General features: G+C 47.0%; 1 protein-coding gene across 1 annotated transcript in view; it reads right to left on the minus strand.

Moving 5' to 3' along the window:
* Positions 1 to 26,897, minus strand: part of LOC143981499 (uncharacterized) — a 113,297-nt gene that overhangs the window by 44,041 nt on the left and 42,359 nt on the right. The window contains exons 3-5 of the mRNA XM_077479366.1: positions 17,319 to 17,361; positions 13,900 to 14,190; positions 9,252 to 9,329 (exon numbers count right to left, since the gene is read on the minus strand). Coding sequence (XP_077335492.1) covers positions 9,252 to 9,329; positions 13,900 to 14,190; positions 17,319 to 17,361 — 412 coding nt within the window. The remainder of the gene's footprint in view (positions 1 to 9,251; positions 9,330 to 13,899; positions 14,191 to 17,318; positions 17,362 to 26,897) is intronic.

The raw sequence follows: 26,897 nt of genomic DNA on the forward strand, positions 1-26,897 counted from the left end.
GACCGTGTGTATGCAACAGTTTCGGACAAAATCCAACGCATTTGGTTGTCAGAATGTCCGACCCGTGTGTATAAGGGCTAAGATTAAAATGGCCACCTAAAACCAGGACACCTTCCATAAATCTCCCTATCATTTTGAAGGTCCTGGATTGGAAGTTTATTAGGGGCATAAATTGAGGCAAATCTGTAACATCGACCATGTATTCTACCTTTCACGAAGAGAAAAGGGCCTTCTGGATCCGTCTTCACTTCCATGGGTATAAAAGGACATGATCTATGGAAAGCTATTGTCACTCCCCTAGCTCTCGAGATAGCAGAAGTCGCATGAAACCTCTGACTAAATGGAAACAAAGGCATACGGGGGGGGTTGACCCTACCGTTAAGTACGTCTCCTGTAGGAACACAATCTCTGCCCCCAGGGTTCGCAGTTCACGCTAGAGACGGCCCCTCTTGCAAATTGATCCTAGTTCCCTTACATCAGGGGGTCTTCAAACTACGGCCCTCCAGTTGTTCAGGAACTACAATTCCCATCATGCCCGGTCATGTCTGTGAATGTCAGAGTTTTACAATGCCTCATGGGATGTGTAGTTTCACAACAGCTGGAGGGCCGTAGTTTGAGGATCTCTGCCTTACATTATATGACACAATCTTTATTAGTGATGGCCGAACGGTTCGCCCGGCGGTCGTTTCGCGGCGAATTTCCGACATTCGCGGTCCGCACGTTCGAACGCCTTTTTCCGTCGTTCGCCGCGGCGGACTTACGTGTTTAATGTATACAAGAACTTTAACCTTTGGTGACACGTTTATCATGTGATACAGGACAGCCAATTGAGACATGACAGCACATGGACACTTGTACATTCCCCCTAACCTATAAATACACCCGATCCGGTGGCCATTTTACATTCTTTCTTCTGTTAAGATAGGGACAGGTTCCTGTGTGGAGTAGGGAGAGATAAACCACTAGCTATTTGGTACACAAAAGTTCTTTTCAGGACTGGTATAGGTGTTAGGTGTTGATAGGTTTGCTGTGCTGCTGATTCTTGCAGCAGCCTGAGTGTCTTTTGTTAGTTTAGAGAAAGGGAAAGGACGGTGTATGCTACAGGGACAGCCAGATTAGTCTTTCATCATCATCATCATCATCATCATCATTAGCTGTTACTATCAAGGTCCACAAAAGAGCTGTTCCAGTAACCACTAATCGTTCTCTTTTTTTGCCAATTTGTATAGGGACAGGAAGGAAGCAGTGTTGTCAGGCAGTGAGGGTAATTTTAAAGACTTGCTGTTATTATTAGTTCCACAAAGGTTCTTTTCAGGACTGGTATCAGTGGTACAGTAATAGGCTTGTACATGTATAATATTCTTTCTTCCAAATATAGAAAGGATATTATACTTGACTGCTGCCCTTCTGCTGCAGTCTGCTAAACATTCACAACTCACTTGTTCCACAAAAGTTCTTATAAGGACTGGTAACTTGGTATAGGGTGCTACGGTACATAGGCTTGAGTGCGGTACAGTCTGCTGTTCTGTAAGGACCGCTATCGGTCCACAATAGATAGGGTTGACGTGCACCACTGCTGACCGCTGCCCTATACTGCAGCAGTCCTTCAGCGGTATAGGGACTGACGTACAGTCTGCTAATCACTAACACACAACCTGCTTGTTCCACAAAAGTTCTTATAAGGACTGGTAACTTGGTATAGGGTGCTACGGTACATAGGCTTGAGTGCGGTACAGTCTGCTGTTCTGTAAGGACCGCTATCGGTCCACAATAGATAGGGTTGACGTGCACCACTGCTGACCGCTGCCCTATACTGCAGCAGTCCTTCAGCGGTATAGGGACTGACGTACAGTCTGCTAAAAACTAATACACAACCTGCTTGGTCCACAAAAGTTCTTATAAGGACTGGTAACTTGGTATAGGGTGCTACGGTACATAGGCTTGAGTGCGGTACAGTCTGCTGTTCTGTAAGGACCGCTATCGGTCCACAATAGATAGGGTTGACGTGCACCACTGCTGACCGCTCACCTATACTGCAGCAGTCCTTCAGCGGTATAGGGACTGACGTACAGTCTGCTAAACACTAATACACAACCTGCTTGTTCCACAAAAGTTCTTATAAGGACTGGTAACTTGGTATAGGGTGCTACGGTACATAGGCTTGAGTGCGGTACAGTCTGCTGTTCTGTAAGGACCGCTATCGGTCCACAATAGATAGGGTTGACGTGCACCACTGCTGACCGCTCACCTATACTGCAGCAGTCCTTCAGCGGTATAGGGACTGACGTACAGTCTGCTAATCACTAACACACAACCTGCTTGTTCCACAAAAGTTCTTATAAGGACTGGTAACTTGGTATAGGGTGCTACGGTACATAGGCTTGAGTGCGGTACAGTCTGCTGTTCTGTAAGGACCGCTATCGGTCCACAATAGATAGGGTTGACGTGCACCACTGCTGACCGCTCACCTATACTGCAGCAGTCCTTCAGCGGTATAGGGACTGACGTACAGTCTGCTAAACACTAATACACAACCTGCTTGTTCCACAAAAGTTCTTATAAGGACTGGTAACTTGGTATAGGGTGCTACGGTACATAGGCTTGAGTGCGGTACAGTCTGCTGTTCTGTAAGGACCGCTATCGGTCCACAATAGATAGGGTTGACGTGCACCACTGCTGACCGCTCACCTATACTGCAGCAGTCCTTCAGCGGTATAGGGACTGACGTACAGTCTGCTAAAAACTAATACACAACCTGCTTGGTCCACAAAAGTTCTTATAAGGACTGGTAACTTGGTATAGGGTGCTACGGTACATAGGCTTGAGTGCGGTACAGTCTGCTGTTCTGTAAGGACCGCTATCGGTCCACAATAGATAGGGTTGACGTGCACCACTGCTGACCGCTCACCTATACTGCAGCAGTCCTTCAGCGGTATAGGGACTGACGTACAGTCTGCTAAACACTAATACACAACCTGCTTGTTCCACAAAAGTTCTTATAAGGACTGGTAACTTGGTATAGGGTGCTACGGTACATAGGCTTGAGTGCGGTACAGTCTGCTGTTCTGTAAGGACCGCTATCGGTCCACAATAGATAGGGTTGACGTGCACCACTGCTGACCGCTCACCTATACTGCAGCAGTCCTTCAGCGGTATAGGGACTGACGTACAGTCTGCTAATCACTAACACACAACCTGCTTGTTCCACAAAAGTTCTTATAAGGACTGGTAACTTGGTATAGGGTGCTACGGTACATAGGCTTGAGTGCGGTACAGTCTGCTGTTCTGTAAGGACCGCTATCGGTCCACAATAGATAGGGTTGACGTGCACCACTGCTGACCGCTCACCTATACTGCAGCAGTCCTTCAGCGGTATAGGGACTGACGTACAGTCTGCTAAACACTAATACACAACCTGCTTGTTCCACAAAAGTTCTTATAAGGACTGGTAACTTGGTATAGGGTGCTACGGTACATAGGCTTGAGTGCGGTACAGTCTGCTGTTCTGTAAGGACCGCTATCGGTCCACAATAGATAGGGTTGACGTGCACCACTGCTGACCGCTCACCTATACTGCAGCAGTCCTTCAGCGGTATAGGGACTGACGTACAGTCTGCTAATCACTAACACACAACCTGCTTGTTCCACAAAAGTTCTTATAAGGACTGGTAACTTGGTATAGGGTGCTACGGTACATAGGCTTGAGTGCGGTACAGTCTGCTGTTCTGTAAGGACCGCTATCGGTCCACAATAGATAGGGTTGACGTGCACCACTGCTGACCGCTCACCTATACTGCAGCAGTCCTTCAGCGGTATAGGGACTGACGTACAGTCTGCTAAACACTAATACACAACCTGCTTGTTCCACAAAAGTTCTTATAAGGACTGGTAACTTGGTATAGGGTGCTACGGTACATAGGCTTGAGTGCGGTACAGTCTGCTGTTCTGTAAGGACCGCTATCGGTCCACAATAGATAGGGTTGACGTGCACCACTGCTGACCGCTCACCTATACTGCAGCAGTCCTTCAGCGGTATAGGGACTGACGTACAGTCTGCTAATCACTAACACACAACCTGCTTGTTCCACAAAAGTTCTTATAAGGACTGGTAACTTGGTATAGGGTGCTACGGTACATAGGCTTGAGTGCGGTACAGTCTGCTGTTCTGTAAGGACCGCTATCGGTCCACAATAGATAGGGTTGACGTGCACCACTGCTGACCGCTCACCTATACTGCAGCAGTCCTTCAGCGGTATAGGGACTGACGTACAGTCTGCTAATCACTAACACACAACCTGCTTGTTCCACAAAAGTTCTTATAAGGACTGGTAACTTGGTATAGGGTGCTACGGTACATAGGCTTGAGTGCGGTACAGTCTGCTGTTCTGTAAGGACCGCTATCGGTCCACAATAGATAGGGTTGACGTGCACCACTGCTGACCGCTGCCCTATACTGCAGCAGTCCTTCAGCGGTATAGGGACTGACGTACAGTCTGCTAAACACTAATACACAACCTGCTTGGTCCACAAAAGTTCTTATAAGGACTGGTAACTTGGTATAGGGTGCTACGGTACATAGGCTTGAGTGCGGTACAGTCTGCTGTTCTGTAAGGACCGCTATCGGTCCACAATAGATAGGGTTGACGTGCACCACTGCTGACCGCTGCCCTATACTGCAGCAGTCCTTCAGCGGTATAGGGACTGACGTACAGTCTGCTAAACACTAATACACAACCTGCTTGGTCCACAAAAGTTCTTATAAGGACTGGTAACTTGGTATAGGGTGCTACGGTACATAGGCTTGAGTGCGGTACAGTCTGCTGTTCTGTAAGGACCGCTATAGGTCCACAATAGATAGGGTTGACGTGCACCACTGCTGACCGCTCACCTATACTGCAGCAGTCCTTCAGCGGTATAGGGACTAAGAGTTTTGTCACAGGGTCATTTAAAAAATGACATGCAGAGGAAGAGGCAGGCCCTTCCGCAGGGGTGGTAGGGGTAGGGCAGGAGCAACAGGCTTGAGCCAAAGTGGGAAGTTGCAGAAGGTGCGTTCAATTACTTTAAAGGATGCACCAGACTTGGTTGAGTGGCTCGCTCAGCCTTACTCTTCTGCACCCTCCTCATCCTCTCGATCTGCACCCTCTTCTTCACTCTCTGCTATGTGCACCCCCAAAGACACTACCACCAACAACACGACCACCACCACCACCACCACATACCTTCCGCTTGAGTCACTGGAATTATTTTCCGATCCATATCAAGAGGACATTTCTGATGCGCAGCCACTCTTGGTATTGGATCAGGAAGAGGAGGTAGCAACAAGCGCTACTCAGCAGTCTGACGCCAGTACCCAGATCAGCCCAAGGAGGAGGTTGGTCCCCGGTGTTGCTGCCTACTCCGAGATCTCTACTTATAGCGGTGGGGAAGGTGACGTTGATGATGACGTGTCTAGTGATGTCACGTGGGTGCCCACAAGAGAGGAAGAGGAGGGGAGTTCAGAGGGAGATATGGACCAGCAGATAGGGAGGAGAAGCAGCAATGACTTACATTGCACAGCAGGGACAAAGCAGACTGCAAATGTATCAGGAGCGAGTCATCGACCATGTACGGTCACATCTGGCGCTCCCAGGACACCGGCACATGGCTCCGCAGTGTGGGCTTTTTTTAACGTGTCCGCTGCTGACAATAGCGTTGCCATCTGCAATCTTTGCAGTCAACGCGTTAGTCGCGGTAAGCCCAATACTCACCTAGGGACGACCGCCTTAAGAAGGCACATGAGCAGCCATCACCGAGCCCAGTGGGAGCAACGGAACACACAAAGCCACACTGCAGGCTCTCACCGTCCAGCCTCGTCTTCTACTTCTCCTTCTCCTCTCTCCTCACAATTGTCCTCCACTCCACCTTCCATCACGCCAAGCTCACATTTTTCTGCAAAAAGGCAGGCTTCCGTGGGCCTAATGTTTGAGCGTAAAAAAATGATGATGCCGGATAACCCTCTTGCCCAACGGTTGGCGGCTGGCTTGTCAGAACTCATAGCCCGCCAACTACTGCCATATAAACTGGTGGACTCGGAGGCCTTTCGCAAATTTGTGGCCATTGGAACACCACAATGGAAGGTCCCAGGAAGGAAGTATTTCTCAGAGAAGGGCATCCCAGAGCTATATGGCCATGTTCAGCGGCAAGTGAATGTATCTCTGGCACACAGTGTCGGTGCCAAGATACATCTGACCACAGACACGTGGTCTAGCAAACACGGGCAGGGAAGGTATATCAGTTTTACTGCCCACTGGGTGAACCTTCTGACGGCCGTCAAGCATGTAACCCGTGGCACCCGTGTAGATTTGGTTTTACCGCCACGGATTGCATGCAGGCCTGACTCTTCTTCTCCTCCTCCTACTCCATCCTCCTCCCTCTCCTCCTCAGCTGCCTCCTCCTTTTCCGCTGCTAGCGTCTCTTCCACTGCACCGCCCAAGCTCCCCAGAACCTATTCCACATGCCAGGTGAGACGTTGCCATGCCGTGCTGCGTCTGTTGTGCCTGGAAGCAAAGAGCCACACTGGCCCGGCACTCCTTTCAGCTTTGCGTTCACAGGCAGATGAGTGGCTAACACCGCTCAATTTGACAGTTGGTAAAGTGGTGTGTGACAACGGTGCCAATCTGCTTAGCGCATTGAAACAGGGCAAAATCACGCACGTGCCGTGCATGGCACACGTCTTAAACTTGGTCGTGCAGCGATTCCTTGTCAAATACCCTGGGGTCCAGGACATCTTGCGGCAGGCAAGGAAAATCTCGGCCCATTTCAGAAGATCTTACACGGCCATGGCTCGCCTTGCTGACATTCAGCGGCGACACCATCTGCCGGTCAGACGTCTTATTTGCGATTGCCCGACGCGATGGAACTCAACCTTCTATATGCTTGATAGGCTGCTCCAGCAGAAACGTGCAGTTAACGTCTACCTGTATGAACTCTGCGAAAGAAACGGTTCTGGGGAGCTGGGTTTTTTTTCACCGCGCCAGTGGCTGCTCATGCGCGACACATGCAGACTTCTGCGGCCATTTGAGGAGATCACCAAACTGGTCAGTCGCAGCCATGGCGCCATCAGTGACATGGTACCTTATGCCTTCTTTCTGGAGCGTGCATTGCGTCGTGTCATTGATCAGGCTGTGGAGGAGCAGGAGCGGGAAGATGAGGAAGTCGCAATGCTGGATGAATTCCCAGGGGGGGCTACTCTATCTGAGACAAGTCAACAACAGGAGTCTGATGAGGAGTCAGAGGAGGATGGTGCCGGGGCGGATGAGCAGGAGCAAGAAGAGCATGCTTTAAACCTTTCTGGGATCCCTGTTGTGCGAGGATGGGGAGAGGAGAATGAAGAGGACGACATTATCCTGGATGATGAGCAGGAGCCAGGCCACCACACCGCTTCCACTTTAGTGCAAATGGGGGCCTTCATGCTCCAGTGTTTTAATAGGGACCCCCGTATAAAAAGCATGAGGGTCAAGGACCAGTACTGGGTGGCAACGTACTTAGACCCCCGGTACAAACACAAAATGGCGGAAATGTTACCGCCGTCGCAGAGGGCTGTCAGAATGCAGCACTTCCAGGCCTTGCTTCGAGAAATGCTGCATTCTGCTTTTGCGTGCGCTGGCAGAGGAGCAATTCCCACTCCCAGAGAAGGATTTGCGGGTACCAATCCAACAGCGCCTGCAAGAAGAGGCCGGTTTGAAGATGTGTTGGTGACTTCGGATATGAGGTCATTCTTTCAGCCGACCCATCGACAGGTGTCATCCGGATCCAGCATCAGGGAACGCCTAGACCGTCAGGTGTCCGACTACATTGGGTTAACGGCCGATGTGGACGCTCTGAGGAGTGATGAACCCCTAGACTACTGGGTGGGCAGGCTTGACCTCTGGCCAGAGCTTGCCCAATTTGCAATCGAACTGTTGGCTTGCCCCTCATCCAGTGTCCTGTCCGAAAGGACGTTCAGCGCAGCAGGGGGGATTGTGACCGATAAGCGTACTCGCCTAGCTCACCACAGTGTTAACTACCTCACATTTCTAAAAATGAATGAGGCATGGATCTCGGAGGAATTCAACACATGTGACCAGTAGACCATGTATATGTCTATAAACTATTTTTTTAATCAAGCACACAGACCTTCTTAATTCATTTGGCTCACTTCCTTGACCCAAAAAAGCACACCGTACTATATGCCCCTACCCTCCTCTTTGAAGAGGTTGAGCGGTGTCATATTTCTACTGGGGCTGCTTATGATATCCCTGTGCTGTGCTGACTTCCTCCTGGGGGTTCTTATTATGAAGGGATCACACTATCCCTGTGCTGTGCTGACTTCCTCCTGGGGGTTCTTATTATGAGGGGATCACACCATCCCTGTGCTGTGCTGACTTCCTCCTGGGGCTGCTTACGGTGCTGCTGTCAGTGCTGTATGTCACGGTGCTGCTGTCAGCGCTGTATGTCACGGTGCTGCTGTCAGCGCTGTATGTCACGGTGCTGCTGTCAGCGCTGTATGTCACGGTGCTGCTGTCAGCGCTGTATGTCACGGTGCTGCTGTCAGCGCTGTATGTCACGGTGCTGCTGTCAGCGCTGTATGTCACGGTGCTGCTGTCAGCGCTGTATGTCACGGTGCTGCTGTCAGCGCTGTATGTCACGGTGCTGCTGTCAGCGCTGTATGTCACGGTGCTGCTGTCAGCGCTGTATGTCACGGTGCTGCTGTCAGCGCTGTATGTCACGGTGCTGCTGTCAGTGCTCTGTATTACGGTGCTGCTGTCAGATGCCTCTATCACGGTGCATGTGTCATTCCGGTATGTCACGCTGCTGGTGATCATCTCCTGCACCCTCTTCTTTGCCTACCCTGGTCCCTGACCTTCCCTCTCCTCCATTGCCTTCATTAGCTCCATAGTCCTGAATTGTTAGAACAATTTCCCAAATAAAATAAAAATGCTTGTAGTTATCGATCCCAAATTCACCTCATACATGTATTATGTCATTGTCCAGATGGTGGGACTACGTTTTACCCCCTAATAATTACCACGTGGCCGCAAATTCGACATGAAGGTTTGCAAAGTTCGCCTCCCATTGAAGTCAATGGGGCCCGCGGCGAACGGTCGGTTTCGCGAACGTTTGGGTCCGTTCGCATTTCGCGTTCGCGAAACGTCCCGTCGGAAGTTCGTCCATCACTAATCTTTATATCCACTTTTTCTTATTCGATATATGTGTTTTATTAAGCATATTACCGGACCACTTCATCCCACCTCTAGCTATTCTTTCATCTTGATTTTTAGGCGATTCCGTAATTTCTCCATTGGATGCATCTGGCAGAAAAAATAAAAATAAAAAAATAATTAAAAAAGAAAAAAACAGCAACAAAATTCAACAATAAACCTGTAATGCACAAACATATAACAATACACCCAAAATAGTCCCACTAACAGGAAGACTAGTCCGAAAAAAAGGTGTACCACCCATCTCCGGAATTTTCTTCCCTTCTGCCTATATGCAGAATATAAAGTCCCTTTTCTTGGGACCATCCAAATGGAAGAAAGATGGTTAATGGCATGATTAGGGTACCCGGGACGCCCCGGGCTTCCAAGAGACAAAAAGATATAAAAAAAAAGGAAAGGTGGGGGGGCAGAGAAAAAAAAGGGAAAGGGGGGACAAAAAAGGCCACAGTACCTTCACACCTTCATCCTTAAGCTGTTTAAGCAAAAAACGAATGCCCCCCTCCCTCCCTATCTACATCCAACCCCTGTAGCTTTCTATCATCCTCATCGCCCAAGCATCGGGGGTCCTCCCTGGCAACCTGTACTCCACTGTCACCGACCAAGAGGTTCCGCTTCACCATTGCGGGTTTGCCACTGCGCGCCGCAATGCTTCTCCCCGACACAAGACCCCCATGGCCGAAACCCGGGGGCATCCGGTCAGCCAACGGTGAGTCTTTCTCATACCTGTGACCATTTCATCCATCTTTATGGTTGGGGGAGCCACGATTTGTCCCGTCTTGGTCGGACATCTTCTTGGCTGTTTTTATTTTTATACGGGGTCCGGCGCCACTGTTAATTGGCTCCAATGGAGTGTGTACATATAATAAGAGTACACGCACGCCACTGGCCTTCACAAAACCACAGTGGTTGTCAGGTAGGTATCGAATCCTACCCGAAGGAGTGTATATATAAGTTACAAAGGACAATCTTCTTGGCTGTCCTTCCTTGGTCCGTGCTCTGGGAAGATAGATAGGCTCATAAACAGCCTATCTGGTGCTTCCCTTTGCCTGGAGGCTGTGAAGCAGTATGGCGGAGTGTCGCCATGCTATGCTGCTGAGTCTGGATGAGGAGGAGAGGGCTATGCCTGCAGCCTTTTGCTACTCGTGTCTCCTGGAGCACCGGAAGCCTCCGAAACGCTCACGTAGAGCATCTACTCTCCATATCACGCCCCCCCCCCCCCCCCCAGATCCTAATATTCATTTGCTTTTCTAACACACAGCATGGTGCTTGCAGGTCACTGTTTCTGATGCCTATTAGAGCCTATGGCTCTAATCAGGTGCTTCAAAAACACCCCCGCCGCTGTAATTCAGGCGCCCGGTGCCTAAAAATGGGGTGGCAGCGGTGGCCATAGATAGATTCATGCAATGCATGAATCTATCTATTGGGTGATAGAGGGGGTGGCAGGAGAGAGGGGACGGTGCCCATGCACCCTTAATGCACATCATGGGGCCAACACAAGAGTAGATTTTGTATCTTTACTGGAGATCCACCCCTTTGGCCCATTAGCGTATATATGGTTACCAGGCCCGTAAATACCAGTGGGGGATGAAACTCTTCCTCACTCCACTCCAAATTCAACAAAGTTTCAGCTCTGCCTCTATGGAGCCCAGTGACCTGAGGGCACAGGCGGAGCAAATCCCGTCTTCTCCCAGTGCCAAATGATGTGCCCCACCCCCTCCCCGTACCCTCCAATAAAGAGTCCTGTTCAGCAGACAGGATGCATATATAAATTTGGCCCATCCGCTTCCCCCTCTTTAACCACTTCAAGACCGGGGACTTACACCCCCTTCCTGCCCAATACAATTTTCAGCTTTCAGCGCTCTCACACTTTGAATGACAATTACGCGGTCATACAACACTGTACACATAGGACGTTTGTATCATTTTCTTCCCACAAATAGATCTTTCTTTTGGTGGTATTTGATCACCTCTGCGTTTTTTATTTTTTGGTAAACCAATAAAAAAAGACTGAAAATTAAAAAAAAAAAAAAAGGTTTTCTTTTGTTTCTGTTATAACATTTGGATAATAAGTACGTTTTCTACTTCACTGATGTGCACTGATAAGGCGGCACCTATGATGTGGCACCATTGAGGTGGCACTGATGGGCACTGACGATTGGCACTGATAGGTGGCACTGATGGGCACTGGTAGGTGGCACTAATATGCAGCTCTGATGGGCATTGATAGGCGGCACTGATGGGCACTCATGGGTGGCACTGGTTGGCACTGATGGGCACTGATAGGTGACACTGATGGGCACTGAAAGGCTGCACTGATGGGTACTTATGGGTGGTCCTGATAGACAGCACTGCTGGGCCCTGATAGGCAGCACTGCTGGGCACTGATACGTGACACTGATAGATGGTATTGTTAGGCATCACTGATGGCACTGGCAGGCATTGGGGATGGGCACTTATTGGCAGCTGCCTGGGCACTGATTGGCATTTCCCTGGTGGTCTGGGGTGGCATACCTGGTGGTCCAATGTGGTGGCATCCCTGGTGGTCCTGGGTGGGCATCTGTGGGGGGCCTGCACTGATAAACAATCAGCACCAAATGGGCACTGAAAGGCTGCGCTGATGGGTACTTATGGGTGGTATTGATAGACAGCACTACTGGGCGCTGATACGTGGCACTGATAGATGGTATTTGTGACGGAACCGATCCCACACTCCTATTGAGTGCTTCCGTCAGTATATCCTGCTTCCTCCAATCTGACTCCAATCCGATATTCCAACCGCTTACAAGCCCAAAACAAGACGAGACTTGCTTAGCTGCTCAACATGGACTCATTTATTAGAACCAAAATGCCAAGTATTTATAATACAGTAGAAGACTAAAACCTAACCTAATTAGCATGAGCTAATTATCTAAATCAACACTCAGACTAGTTGACTGAGGGATAAGACTTTTCGGCTCCTAGCTCACTAACAATTCAATTGCAGGTTAATTAGCACAAACAACAAAACAACAATTGGTGAAATACTCTTTAGAATCTGTGTCAAGCCAGACTAGACTCATTTACATTACACAAGACAGACAGGTGATGATATTAGCATCTAAGCCCTTGTACACAGGGTCGGACATTCTACCAACCAAATCCGTTGGATTTTGTCCAACGGATTTTGTCCGAAACTGTTGCATACACACGGTCGGACCAAGTTGTCGGAAAATCCGATCGTTCAGAACGTGATGACGTTATTTCGTTACGACGGGACTACGTTCAGGCTAGTAGCCAATAGCTTTGGTGTAGGAATTTGATCTGAGCATGCGTGGCACTTTGTCTGATCGGAATTCTCTACACATGATCGGACAAGGTCCGATCGGACCAGTTTGTCGGAAAATATTTCCAACAAGTTGGAAAATTGGGTCCGACGGATATTCCGATGGAAATAGTCCGATGTAGACCACACACAGTCGGATTATCCGACAAAACGGTCCGATCGGACACATTCCGTCGGAATCTCCGACCGTGTGTACAAGGGCTTAGAGTTTGTGTCCCAATAGTGTGATTTAGTCTATTGCTAACATGGCATTTACATATCCAGAGTCTGTGTGTCTTGGGGGGGGGCACGGACCTGAATCCAAGTAACACGACCTCAGGGGTCCCCAGGCATACAGCTCACAAAGAGCACAGTTCCCCCAAATATGAGGGGCCATAATCACAAGGCAAGAGGCTCGCATTCAGTCCCCTCCAAGAGTCTTGGTCCCAGCTAGGTCTGTCACAGTATTGTTAGGCATCACCGATGGCACTGGCAGGCACTGGGGATGGGCACTGATTGGCAGCTGCCTGGGCACTGATTGGCATTTCCCTGGTGGCCTGGGGTGATATACCTGGTGGTACAGTGTGGGAATCCCTGGTGGTCCTGGGTGGGCATCTGTGGGGGGGGGGGGCTGCACTGATAAACAATCAGCACCAAATGGGCACTGAAAGGCTGCACTGATGGGTACTTATGGGTGGTACTGATAGATAGCACTGCTGGGCCCTGATAGATGGCATTGCTGGGCCCTGATAGGGGTCAATGCTGGGCACTGATACGTGGCACTGATAGATGGTATTGTTAGGCATCACTGATGGCACTGGCAGGCATTGGGGATGGGCACCTTTTGGCAGCTGCCTGGGCACTGATTGGCTTTTCCCTGGTGGTCTAGGGTGGCATACCTGATGGTCCAGTGTGGTGGCATCCCTGGTGGTCCTGGGCGGGCATCTGTGGGGGGGGGGCTGCGCTAATAAACAATCAGCACCAAACCCCCCCTGTCAGGAGAGCAGACAATCGGCTCTCACCTACTCGTGTCTGTCAGACGTGAGCGAGGAAAAGCCAATCAATGGCTCTTCCTGTTCCTGTGATTGGACACAGCTGATCACGTGGTAAAGAGCCTCAGATAGGGGCTCTTTACCGAGATCGGTGTAGCGGTGTGTGTCAGACTGACACACACCGCACCACCGATCGACAGCGATGTGCCCACCTTTAGGGCGGCTTGATATCCTGGCGACATCATATGACGTCCGGTGAGGATACTTTGCCGACGTCATTCTGCTATCTGGCGGGCGACACGTGGTTGATGTGTATCTCTATCTGCAGCTCAGACCTTTCTGAGAAATATCCTTTGTATGTACATACCGGATACATTGAGCCGTATTTCCGTTGCTTGAATAACATTATTCACCAGCACCTCCGCCTTGTAGACCCCGGAGTCCCCTACAGTCAGGTCCTTTATGGTCAGCCTTCCATCGCTAGGACTGATAGTCGCTCTGTCCCGAAGAACGTAAAATGCAATATCCACCCGGGGCTTCAGCTCCATGTCCACCAGCTTGTTACCATCTATCTTCCAGTTTATCTCTGAGGGATCTCCGGAAAAATTAGGCACCAGAGTGACATCACGGCCCGCCTCTACATTAATCACCGATGGAGCTGCCGAGAAAACAAAGAGAGAAATCACTTCGACTAGACTGAGGCCGTGCCAGACTCCGGTCCTAGACTGTACACCACTGCAGTATACGGCAGAGCTATATACATGTATAATAAAGATAATAATAGTGTGTGAATGCGGGGGAGGGGACATTAGAGTGTACATTTTTGTTTATTAACCACTTCAGCCCCCCCCCCCAGAAGAGATTTTACCCCCCTTCCTGACCAGAGCACTTTTTGCGTTTCGGCGCCGCGTCGGTCGCTTTAACTGACAATTGCGCGGTCGAGCGACGTGGCTCCCAAACAAAATTAACATTCTTTTTTTTTCCACAAATAGAGCTTTCTTTTGGTGGTATTTGATCACCTCTGCGGTTTTTATTTTTTCCGCTATAAACAAAAATAGAGCAACAATTTTGAAAAAAATGCATTATTTTTTACTTTTTGTTATAATAAATATCCCCCAAAAATATATAAAAAGAAAAATTCCCTCAGTTTAGGCCGATACGTATTCTTCTACTTGGTAAAAAAAAAAAAATCGCAATAAGCAATTATTGATTGGTTTGCGCAAAAGTTATAGCGTTTACAATATAGGGGATAGTTTTATGGCATTTTTATTAATAATTTTTTTTTTTTACTAGTAATGGCGGCGATCAGCGATTTTTATTGTGACTGCGACATTGCGGCGGACACATCGGACAATTTTTGATACATTTTTGATACATTTTTGGGACCATTGTCATTTATACAGCAATCAGTGCTATATAAATGCAGTGATTCCTGTGTAAATGACACTGGCAGTGAAGGGGTTAACCAGTGGGTGGCAGTGTAGGGGTTAAGTGTGTCCTAGGGGCGTGTTACTAACTGTTGGGGGGGTTGGGCTTTCATTTAGTGAACACTGATCTCTGCTCCAATCACATGGAGCAGAGATTAGCATCACTAGTTGCTAGGCAGAATGAGGAGATGCTGTTTACAATGGCATCTCTCCGTTCAGCCCCCCCCCCCCCCCGTGAGACTATCACAGCGATCGAGTCCGCGGGACCCGCAACCGGACTCACGGGGGTCCCAACCAGCACGCGAGCATGCCGCCGCCGGCGCGCTCGCGATGGCAGGGCAGCATTAGAGCTTGGATGTACCTGCACGCCAATATGCCTGCCCGTGCCATTCTGCCGACGTACATCGGCGTGCGCCGGTCGGGAACCGGTTAAAAAAAAGCAACATTTTTTACTTTTTGCTATAATAAATATCCCCAAAAAAATATATATAAAAAAATGTTTTTCCTCAGTTTAGGCCGATGCGTATTCTTCTACATATTTTGGGTAAAAAAAAAAAATCGCAATAAGTGGTTATTGATTGGTTTGCGCAAAAGTTATAGCGTTTACAAAATAGAGATAGTTTTATGGCATTTTTATTATTCTTTTTTTTTATTAGTAATGGCGGCGATCTGCAATTTTTATCGTGACTGCGACATTATGGCGGACACATCGGACACTTTTGACGCTATTTTGGGGCCATTGTCATTGATACAGCGATCGGTGCTATAAAAAATGCACTGATTACTGTGTAAATGACACTGTCAGGGAAAGGGGTTAAACGCTAGGGGGCGATGAAGGGGTTAAGTGTGTCCTAGGGAGTGATTTTAACTGTAGGGGGGATGGGCTCACTACAACATGACAGAGATCACTGCTCCCAATCACAGAGAGCAGTAGATCTCTGTCATGTTGCTAGGCAGAACAGGGAAATGCCTTGTTTACATAGGCAGCTCCGTGATACGATCGCGGGGACACCGGTGGACATCGAGTCTGCGGGACCCAGGGGCACTGTCACGCAGAACACAGCGGGTGCGCCCACCCACTAGCCCGCAAATTAAAGGGGACGTACCTGTACGCCCATGTGCCAATGTATATTGGCGTGCGGTGGTCAGCAAGTGGTTAAAAATCTTAAAAACATAAACATATTTACATATATACAAAATAAATATAATTATATATATATAAAAAAACTAAAATAGCTTACTCCAGCATAGACAACAAACTGGCTTTTTTTTTCCAGAAAAAAAACATAAACAGAATTAAATATGCAAACCAAGATATACCCTATAATACCAAAAGTATTGGGACGCCTGCCTTTACACGCACATGAACTTTAATGGCATCCCAGTCTTAGTCCATAGAGTTCAATATTGACTTGGCTCCACCCTTTGCAGCTATAACAGCTTCACCTCTTCTGGGAAGGCCGTCCACAAGGTTTAGGAGATGTGTCTATGGGAATGTTTGACCATTCTTCCAGAAGCGCATTTGTGAGGTCAGGCACTGATGTTGGATGAGAAGGCCTGGCTCGTAGTCTCCATTCTAATTCATCCCAAAAGTGTTCTCTAAGGTCAGGACTCTGTGCAGGCCAATCATGTTCCTCTATCCCAAACTAGCTCATCCGTGTCTTTATGGACCTTGCTTTGCGCACTGGTGCGCAGCCATGTGGGAACAGGAAGGGGCCGTCCCCAAACTGTTCCCACAAAGTTGGGAGCATAAAATTGTCCAAAATGTCTTGGTATGCTGACGCCTTAAGAGTTCCCTTCACTGGAACTAAGGGGCCAAGCCCAAACCCTGAAAAACACCCCCCTCTCCATAATCCCCCCCATCCCCCCTCCCCCCACACCATAATCACCCCTCCACCAAACAACCCCACACCATAATTTCCCCTCCCCCCTACACCATAATCACCCCTCCACCAAACAACCCCACACCATAATTTCCCCTCCCCCCCCCCACACCATAATCCCCCCCTCCACCAAATGATTTGGACCAGTACACAAAGCAAGGTCCGTAAAGACATGGATGAGCCAGTTTGGGATGAAGGAACTTGACTGGCCTGCACAGAAGACTTGAAGCCGTTATAGCTGCAAAGGGGCGGGCCAAATCAACATTGAATCCTACAGACTAAGACTGGGGATACCATTAAAGTTCATATGCATGTAAAGGCAGGTGTCCCAATACTTTTGGTAATATACTGTATGTCTAGTATGCTGCAGTAGTGAGTGGAGTCTGTCTGGAAATACATTGTTTTATATTACATTTGGCGTCTAGTGGAAGAGGGTCTACCGGGGTCTCTATAATATTGGAGGTTTCCTCACTTACCTGCCGATCTGACCCAAAGGTTTGCATAGACCAGCCACAGAATCTAGGATATATAGATAGTGACAAAAGTTTTTCGTTAAACACGTCATACCATCAACTCTATTAAGAAATTTAAAATATACATGCGTTCGTGTGTATGCAATTTCCGGCGCGCAAAAACTCACGCCTGCTCAGATCCAACTACGAGACGGAAGCGATCGGTCTGGTAAAACTACCGTTCGTAATGGACATAGCACATTCGTCACGCTGACTTCGTTTTAATAGTTTAATGCAGATCATTCGCTTCTTCTTTACAATGCTAGAAGTTGTTTTGCTGCTCATATTCACACAGAGTTCTCACAACCTTCTATCTTATTTCTATCTTATTTCTCCTGATCTCATGAATAATCTTTTTTTTGTTTTTCAAGCCAGATCTCCATAATAATGTTTGTATTTTTTTATTTTTTTTTTTTAATCAAGAACTCTTTTTTTTTGGGGGAATATTTTGAAATTATTTTCTAGTCATCTCCATATTTTTTTTGTGTTTTGTGTGTGTCAAGTTTACACAACAACATTATTATCTTGTCTTTTTAAAGCTCAAGGAGGTTGGTTGGTGTTCCTTGTTAATTTTACATTGTATTGTTGAAATGTACCTGTCTACTCACAAATAAACTGTCCTATTTAAAAAACACATAAGCAAGTATTTTCCACAAAAAGAAAAAATCTCCATTTATTCTGGCTGATAACAAAATAAAGAGGGAGGCAACGCTGGAGAAACTGTTTGTGAAGCCTTTCTACTCCAGGGCACACATCAACTATTTGGAAAATAAAACTGGTAGCTTGAGAAGTCCATATAATGGGGAGCACAATCTGGTCCAGGACTCCGAGAGATCGGGAACAGCAGCAGATGGCATCTATGTCTCCAGGCTGTGGTACTACAACAGCCTGCGTCTTCTGTCAGACCAGACTGAACCCAGGCCGTCACTTTCTTGTCTTCCTTGCAGCCTTCCCTGGAGGCTGTGGCTCTGGAGGTGGACTTGTGGCAGGAGAAGGAGGAAGAGGAGGATGAGGAGGATGGTCGAGCTCACATAAGTACATGTTATCACTTATTTGGCCACTCAACCCCTTCTGAGGGCCTCAAAAACAAATTTCTCACAACTGAGGCATTGGCCTTCCTCTATTTGCTGCAATTTAGCATAAATTTAACATAGCAGCCATAGGCCTCTTCAGCGTTGGGGAGGGGGGGCTTTTCAGGGCCACATTAGCGTTCTTAATGAGGCCCACTGCTGCCTCCTCCACGTTACTCCCCTTCCTGGCCCTTCTTGTTGGAAGGCGGAGGGGAGACACCTGGGACTGGGTGAAGCTACAGGGCCCTGCCACCTACTGGCTGCCACTTACCCCCTCCTCCTCCTGGCTGCCACTTACCCCGCCTCCTCCTGGCTGCCACTTACCCCTGCCTCCTCCTGGCTGCCACTTACCCCCGCCACCTTCTGGCTGCCACTTACCCCGCCTCCTCCTGGCTGCCACTTACCCCCGCCTCCTCCTGGCTGCCACTTACCCCCGCCTCCTCCTGGCTGCCACTTACCCCCGCCTCCTCCTGGCTGCCACTTACCCCTGCCTCCTCCTGGCTGTCACTTACCCCCGCCTTCTCCATGCTACCACTTACCCCCGCCACCTCCTGGTTGCCACTTACCCCCACCACCTTCTGGCTGCCACTTACCCCCACCTCCTCCTGGCTGCCACTTACCCCACCTCCTACTGGCTGCCACTTACCCCCGCCACCTCCTGGCCGCCACTTACCCCCGCCTCCTCCTGGCCGCCACTTACCCCCGCCACCTCCTGGTCGCCACCTACCCCCGTCTCCTCCTGGCTGCCACTTACCCCCGCCACCTTCTGGCTGCCACTTACCCCTGCCACCTCCTGGCTGCCACTTACCCCCGCCACCTTCTGGCTGCCACTTACCCCCACCTCCTCCTGGCTGCCACTTACCCCCGCCACCTCCTGGCTGCCACTTACCCCCACCTCCTCCTGGCTGCCACTTACCCCTGCCACCTTCTGGCTGCCACTTACCCCCGTCTCCTCCTGGCTGCCACTTACCCCGCCTCCTCCTGGCTGCCACTTACCCCCACCACCTCCTGGCCGCCACTTACCCCCGCCTCCTCCTGGCTGCCACTTACCCCCGCCACCTCCTGGTCACCACCTACCCCCGCCACCTTCTGGCTGCCACTTACCCCCGCCACCTCCTGGCTGCCACTTACCCCGGCCACCTTCTGGCTGCCACTTACCCCCACCTCCTCCTGGCTGACACATTCCAGAGCCTCCTCCTGGCTGAGGTCTTCCCGTGTATGAAAAAGGGGACACACTTTTAGTTTTTGGTTCATCAATCACACCCAAATTTCAGCTCATGACTGTTACAAATTGAATGTTAATAAATAGAAAAGACTATCATTCTGACTCCAGCATTTTTCATTCTTGTCACACTCATTTTTGGCTCCTACTGTCTATTGATACGGCAAACACTTTGTGTTAAATCATTCATTTGTTAGCAAGAATAACATCTAGTTAACAACAATAATTTTCAGGACAGTAAATATTGTAAAAAAATACTATACCTGGCTCCAGTTGGGCTCCTCAACTTCTTCCAGGATGGAAGGCCCAGGTTGATCCTTGGAAGCAGTGGCGGGACAAGGTCATCCAGCGCCCAGGGCAAAGATGCCAAACTGCGACCCCCTTTCCTTAGGGTTAGGGTCAGGTTGCCCCCTACCCCTGCAATAAACCATTGCGCCAGGGGCAGCCTTCCCTCCTGCCCACCCCTTGTCCCAGCCCTGCTCAGAATCCTCAGCTGGGGTGGAGGGAAGTGTAGAAAGTGATTCCCTGGCTTCCATCTGGTCTTCCAGAAATCAAATCCTGTGTGGCACCATAGATGAGTACACATCCTCTGCTTCAGCTCCTGATCTTCTGGAAGCCTGGACCTTAATAAGCTCCTTCCTATATGTGCTTCTCAAGCTACCAATTTTCCTCTCCACAAAGTCAATGTCTGCGTTGGGGACCTGCGCCTTTACATATTCTAGCAGTTTCTCCTTCGATACCTTCCTAGCTGGTTTATTTCGGGCTTCTTAACCTCCCACTAATTCCGCATATCCCTGTATTTGTCTATGAAGTGGCCCACGAATTCAGGGCCTTTGAATTTTTTCATATTTGCTGCAAGACAAAACACAAGACAAAAACACTAATATCAGGCTAAACTCTCCTAATATCCCAATATAGGCCTCAATCTAGAATCAGTTTAGGCCACTGATGTACCAAAGTTAAGACGTTACCTTTGTTAGAACGTTCGTCCTCCTTCTTCAGCACACCGAATGTAGGTACGATGCGCACGTCTAAACTCTATATACACTTGGCATGTGTGAAACTCCACCCGCGTCACCTACCCCTGACATTCTTTTTCGAAGATACCCCGCCCCGTCTCTTTCAGTGGGAGAGGAACATGGCGGAGACACACCAGGTGACTACTAGTAGTAACGAGGAGGAAAGCCTGGAGGCCGAAATGTCACCGATCCAGAAGGAGGTTTAAGGCCTCCAATATGTCCTTTAAGGAGATGGTGGAGATGGTCTACATATTGAAGAGGGCCGACTATGATGGAAAGAATGGCATAGGGATTAGGACATTTGTCCCGAATTAATTTTGTCCCGGGAAATGTCCCGGGAAATTCGGTTTGTCCTGGGAAATTCAAATTCCCCATTTTTCGCTGCTGGCCGCTAGAGGTCCACGGCCGGCGGAGACAATGTCTCCGCCAGCCGCCATTTTAAAGAAGACCAGAAGCTGGTCTTCAATAGAGATGCTGCGGTGCCGCCCACCCCCGCTGTCAGTGTGTGTGAAGTGCAGTGGACGACGCCGCAGTTCAAAGTCTCCACGTGGCAACAACGGCATGCCGCGTCTCGGGGCCAGTCTGAATGTGGGGGCCAGTCTGTGGATGTTGGGGGCCAGTCTGGATGTCGGGGGCCAGTCTGTGTATGTCGGGGGCCAGTCTGTGGATGTCGGGGGCGCCAGTCTGTGGATGTCGGGGGCCAGTCTGTGTATGTCGGGGGCCAGTCTGTGTATGTCGGGGGCCGTACCCAAACCCCAATCTGCGAAAGGCCAAAATCACGATGAAAGTGGTGAAGAGTCTGCGGCAGAAATTTGGGATACGACGATCAAAGGAGAAATTAAGTAAATGCTGGTCAGACCTAAAATTAAGGGAGCAGGATCAGTACAGAATGATAAAGAAAGTGCTTCAAAAAAGTAAGTACTTGTCGTGTGTTCCTATTATGATTATCAACTTGCATGCTGCTCCATGTGCTTTCATTTACCGTTGTACAGTTTTAAATGGCTACTTTCATGTTCGTGGGCACAGCAATCGTTCGTAGGAAGCATTGTTTGTTTGCCTACTAAATACAATGTTTCGGGCAGATACAGGGTTAACTACATTTGGTCATGCTGATTTGTATTAAAAGAAGTTTAGGACATCGTTGTCTAGATGTCTTTGAAACTAAAATGAATTGCAAACTTGATTCAGTGGAATGTAAGGAGAGGACACTCAGCAGCTGTTCACACATCTGGACTCAGGAGCACTAGTGTGGGACACCAGAACACACTTTTTATGGTGACCCCCACAGGTGCTCCAGTGGATACTAGGGGTGTCTCCATGTGTGAAACTTGTCCAAAAAGTTAAGTATTCCAGCTTGGTTAACCACTTAAGGACCGCCTCACGCCGATAAATGTCGGCAGAATGGCACGGCTGGGCACAGGCACGTACAGGTACGTTGCCCTTTAAGAGCCCAGCCGTGGGTCGCTCGTGCGCCGCCGGCGGCGCACCCGTGACCATGGTCCTGAGCTCTGTGACCGTAGCCACGGGACCCGCGGACCCGATCGCCGCCGGTGTCCAGCGATCGGGTCACAGAGCTGAAGAACGAGGAGAGGTCTGTGTAAACAAACCTCTCCTCGTGCTTCCTAGTGTGGCTGTCACCGATCGTCTGTTCCCTGTTATAGGGAAAGACGATCAGTGACTTCACATGCCAAGCCACGCCCCCCTACAGTAAAAAAAAACAAAAAAAACACACACTTAACATCTCATCCACCCCCTAGTGGTTAACCCCTTCACTGCCAGTGACATTTTTACAGTAAGCAGTGAATTTTTAATCCCAAAAATGTGTCAAAAATGTCTGACGTGTCCACCATAATGTCGCAGTCACAATAAAAATCGCTGATCGCCGCCATTACTAGTAAAAAAAAAATATTAATAAAAATGCCATAAAATGATCCCCTATTTTGTAGACGCTATAACTTTTGCGCAAACCAATCAATAAACGCTTATTGCGATTTTTTTTTACCAAAAATATGTAGAAAAATACGTATCGGCCTAAACAGAGCAAAAAAATATGTTTTTTTATTTATTTTTTGGGGATATTTATTATAGCAAAAAGTAAAAAATATTGCATTTTTTTTCAAAATTGTCACTCTATTTTTGTTTATAGCGCAAAAAATAAAAACCGCAGAGGTGATCAAATACCCCCAAAAGAAAGCTTCACTGCCAGTGTCATTTAAACAGGAATTACTGCATTTGTACAGCACTGATTTCTGTATAAATGACAATCGTCCCAAAAATGTGTCAAAAAATGTCCGATGTGTCCGCCATAATGTCGCAGTCACAACAAAAATCGCTGATCGCCGCCATTACGAGTAAAAAAAAAAAAAAAAAAAAATTTATAAAGATGCCATAAAACTATCCCCTATTTTGTAGACGCTATAACTTTTGCTCAAACCAATCAATAAGCGCTTATTGCAATTTTTTTTTTACCAAAAATATGTAGAATAATACGTATTGGCCTAAACTGAGGGAAAAATGTTTTTTTTATATATTTTGGGGGATATTTATTATAACAAAAAGTAAAAAATAATGCTTTTTATTTTTTTTTTTACTAAATTGTCGCTCTATTTTCGTTTATAGCGCAAAAAATAAAAACCGCAGTGGTGATCAAATACCACCAAAAGAAAGCTCTATTTGTGGGAAAAAAAAGCCAATTTTGTTTGGGAGCCACGTCACACGAACGCGCAATCATCAGTTAAAGCGACGCAGTGCCGAATCGCAAAAAGGGGCCTCGTCCTTTAGCTGGAAAATGGTCCGGGGCTTAAGTGGTTAAAAGGGAATTAATCGTGTCTTCAACTTGGAACTCTGCCCAAAACAGACAATTGTACACCACTTCCAAGCAATGTTACACATTCATATTTCTGGCCACAAATATCTGTGTTCTACGTATACCTTTTGTTTCATTCTCATAGGGAAGAAAAGACTCGTTCCGTCGGAGGACCACATGAACCCCCCACCTCCTCAAGAAGGGGAGCAGACTTTGGTGGTACCTGAGGATGTGGAGGAAGGAGAGGTAGCAAGAAGTGCTGGAATTTGGCACCACAACAGGTCGGTGTCGGACACCACAGATTCGGGTAATAGATGTTTGCCTGCATATTTTTTAAGACATGGTGTGTATTTTTTTTTAGGTGATGTTCAGGTTGTGGTACGAAAAACCAGTCATTTCATCAGTGACAGTGCACAACGGCTTATCCAGGAAATCATGTCTTGCAGTCGGGATTTGGACCTTATCAAACAAAAAAACCAAAGAGATTGAACAAAGACTAAAGAACATGATTGATGTACTAGGGAGAATATAAATTCTAAAAATATTCCTGTTTTTTTTTTTTTAACTAAACTTTTAGCTAAACTTTTAATACCGTTTAAAAGCCAAATTTGGAAGATGCACACAGTGTGTCAACATGTGCTATCTGCCATCAGGGGATTTCAATGTATGCGTTTTGTGGGTGCAACCCCCTTCCTCCCAACTCTAGCAGGTGAGAGGAAGTGGTTGCTCCCCAAAAACACGTCCATTGATCCCTCACGATGGGAGATAGCACATGTTGACATTAGATATTAGACATGTGCATTTGTTTTAGTCCGAATGCCTTTTCGTCCGAATTTCAGGTATTTTCGTTTTCGTTTTGACAAACGATAACGAAAGCGCAGAATCCGAAAAACGAAAGAATCCGACATAAATAAATGCTTTATTTTCGTTTTCATGGTTACAACAGTTCGATATAGAATAGGGGAATTCGACGTGACTCTGACAATAACAATCTGTGTCTATTGAACCTGTGGTCGAATGTGCCTAACCTTACCTCTATTAGTCCAATATTATATAGAGAAAATATTCGACAGAGAGAAAATATTCAAAATAGAGAGAAAAGATTCGACAGAGAGAAAATATTCGACATAGAGAGAAAAGATTCGACAGAGAGAAAATATTCGACATAGAGAGAAAAGATTCGACAGAGAGAAAATATTCAACATAGAGAGAAAATATTCAACATAGAGAGAAAATATTCAACATAGAGAGAAAATATTCAACACAGAGAGAAAATATTCAACATAGAGAGAAAAGATTTGACAGAGAGAAAATATTCGACAGAGAGAGAAAATATTCGACATAGAGAGAAAATATTCAACATAGAGAGAAAATATTCAACATAGAGATAAAAGATTCGACAGAGAGAAAATATTCGACATAGAGAGAAAAGATTTAACAGAGAGAAAATATTCAACATAGAGAGAAAAGATTTGACAGAGAGAAAATATTTGACATAGAGAGAAAAGATTTGACAGAGAGAAAATATTCAACATAGAGAGAAAAGATTCGACAGAGAGAAAATATTCAACATAGAGAGAAAATATTTGACAGAGAGAAATTATTCGACATAGAGAGAAAATATTCGACAGAGAGAGAAAATATTCGACAGAGAGAGAAAAGATTTGACAGAGAGAAAATATTTGACATAGAGAGAAAATATTCGACAGAGAGAAAATATTCAACATAGAGAGAAAAGATTGGACAGAGAGAAAATATTCGACAGAGAGAAAAGATTCGACAGAGAGAAAATATTCAACATAGAGAGAAAAGATTCGACAGAGAGAAAATATTCAACATAGAGAGAAAAGATTCGACAGAGAGAAAATATTCAACATAGAGAGAAAAGATTCGACAGAGAGAAATTATTCGACATAGAGAGAAAAGATTCGACAGAGAGAAAATATTCTGGAATTGGGTGGGGGAAGTAAAATGAAAATAATGATGATGATGAATGTTATTGGCTGATTGTAACCAAAGAGAAGGAACAGTAAAATAGCTAGAACTAAGCACACACGTACAGCCAACTTACTTTCACTTACGATTGCTAGCAGAGAGAGACACAGACACTGAATCATTTCAGAAGACAGTCAATCTTATCTGGTCCGTTTGCATTGTCACTTGTCAGAGAACCCGAATTATTATTAAGCATAAGCACAGCAGCAGAACAATAGTGAAGCAAGCTACAGTTCAACTTAGCTTTTTCCTAATAATCTGCTGCTATTGTGTTAGTGTGAGAACCTTATAGTGATACTAGTGTTGCTGCTGGTGTTGTTGTGATAGCCTCAGAGGCTGTCTGTGTTGTGGGGGGATTTATTATTATAGAATCTTGTTAGCTATCTGATCAGTGATCGCTATCACCAGTCCACCAGTTTCTGTTTGAACGAGTATATAATATATAATATATATACAGAAACACTTGTAGATGGCCCAGGAAGGTCCTCCAATGCCTCCATGTCGCTCTCACAATGGGCTGCCACCATATTCGTTATTATCAGTCACTCACTATCTGACACCTGACACTGTGAGACTTAGACCATTCATTCAACATGAACGACGGAGATTCGACAAGGCAACGAAAAGCACACAAACGTTTATAATAATATTCAACGGAGCATCGAAACTGTACGACGCTGCAATCTTACATTTTCGGAGTCACATGCTCCGCCTATAGGCTATATAGAGTTTTGCAGGTCCGTCGAATCTTCTTTATACATTCGACAGACATCATAAGCCTTCAAAGACAGATTCGACCGTAATTCATGTGGATTTTCGGACGACTGCAATTTTTGAACGAAAAACTAAATAAATAAAAAACGAATTTCGGTAGTAACTAAATAAATTTATTTTTCGGACGAAAAACGAAAATCCGAAACAAAATATTTCACTCTGCACATGTCTATTAGGTATGGGATCAGAAAGGAAATCCCCATTTTGACTCACAAAATGTATGCATCTTGTAAATTTGGCTTTTACAGGGGCGACTTCACCCCATCTGATGAAGGCAAGATCCAGACCTTTTTCACACTATAAAATGTCTGATATTGCCTTCTTTTTTGCAATGTTGAACTTTGTAAGTTCCAGAGTTGTGTATGTTATGTTTGGAAACATGCCTGTTTCTGCATTCGTTAAAAAAAAATCAAGGTAAAACTTTGAAAAAAAAAGTGTTTTTTTTTTTTACCGCCAAATGTTTTATAAAACACACGTGTGAATGTGCACACAGTCAAAGGCTTTCTACTCAACAATGTGTGGCTTCTTCTTTCAATGCTCAATAACACTTTTTGTATTAAAAAAAAAAGAGGGGGGGGGGGGAAACAAGGGGGACATTGGGACTTTACATGAAGTATGTGGTAGCAAGAGAGTACAAGGTGAACTAATAGGAATTTT

This window comes from Lithobates pipiens, unplaced genomic scaffold, assembly GCF_037356315.1.
Source record: "Lithobates pipiens isolate NorthernLeopardFrog02 unplaced genomic scaffold, aLitPip1_a1.2 Scaffold_16, whole genome shotgun sequence".
In the NCBI taxonomy this organism is placed as follows: Eukaryota; Metazoa; Chordata; class Amphibia; order Anura; family Ranidae; genus Lithobates; species Lithobates pipiens.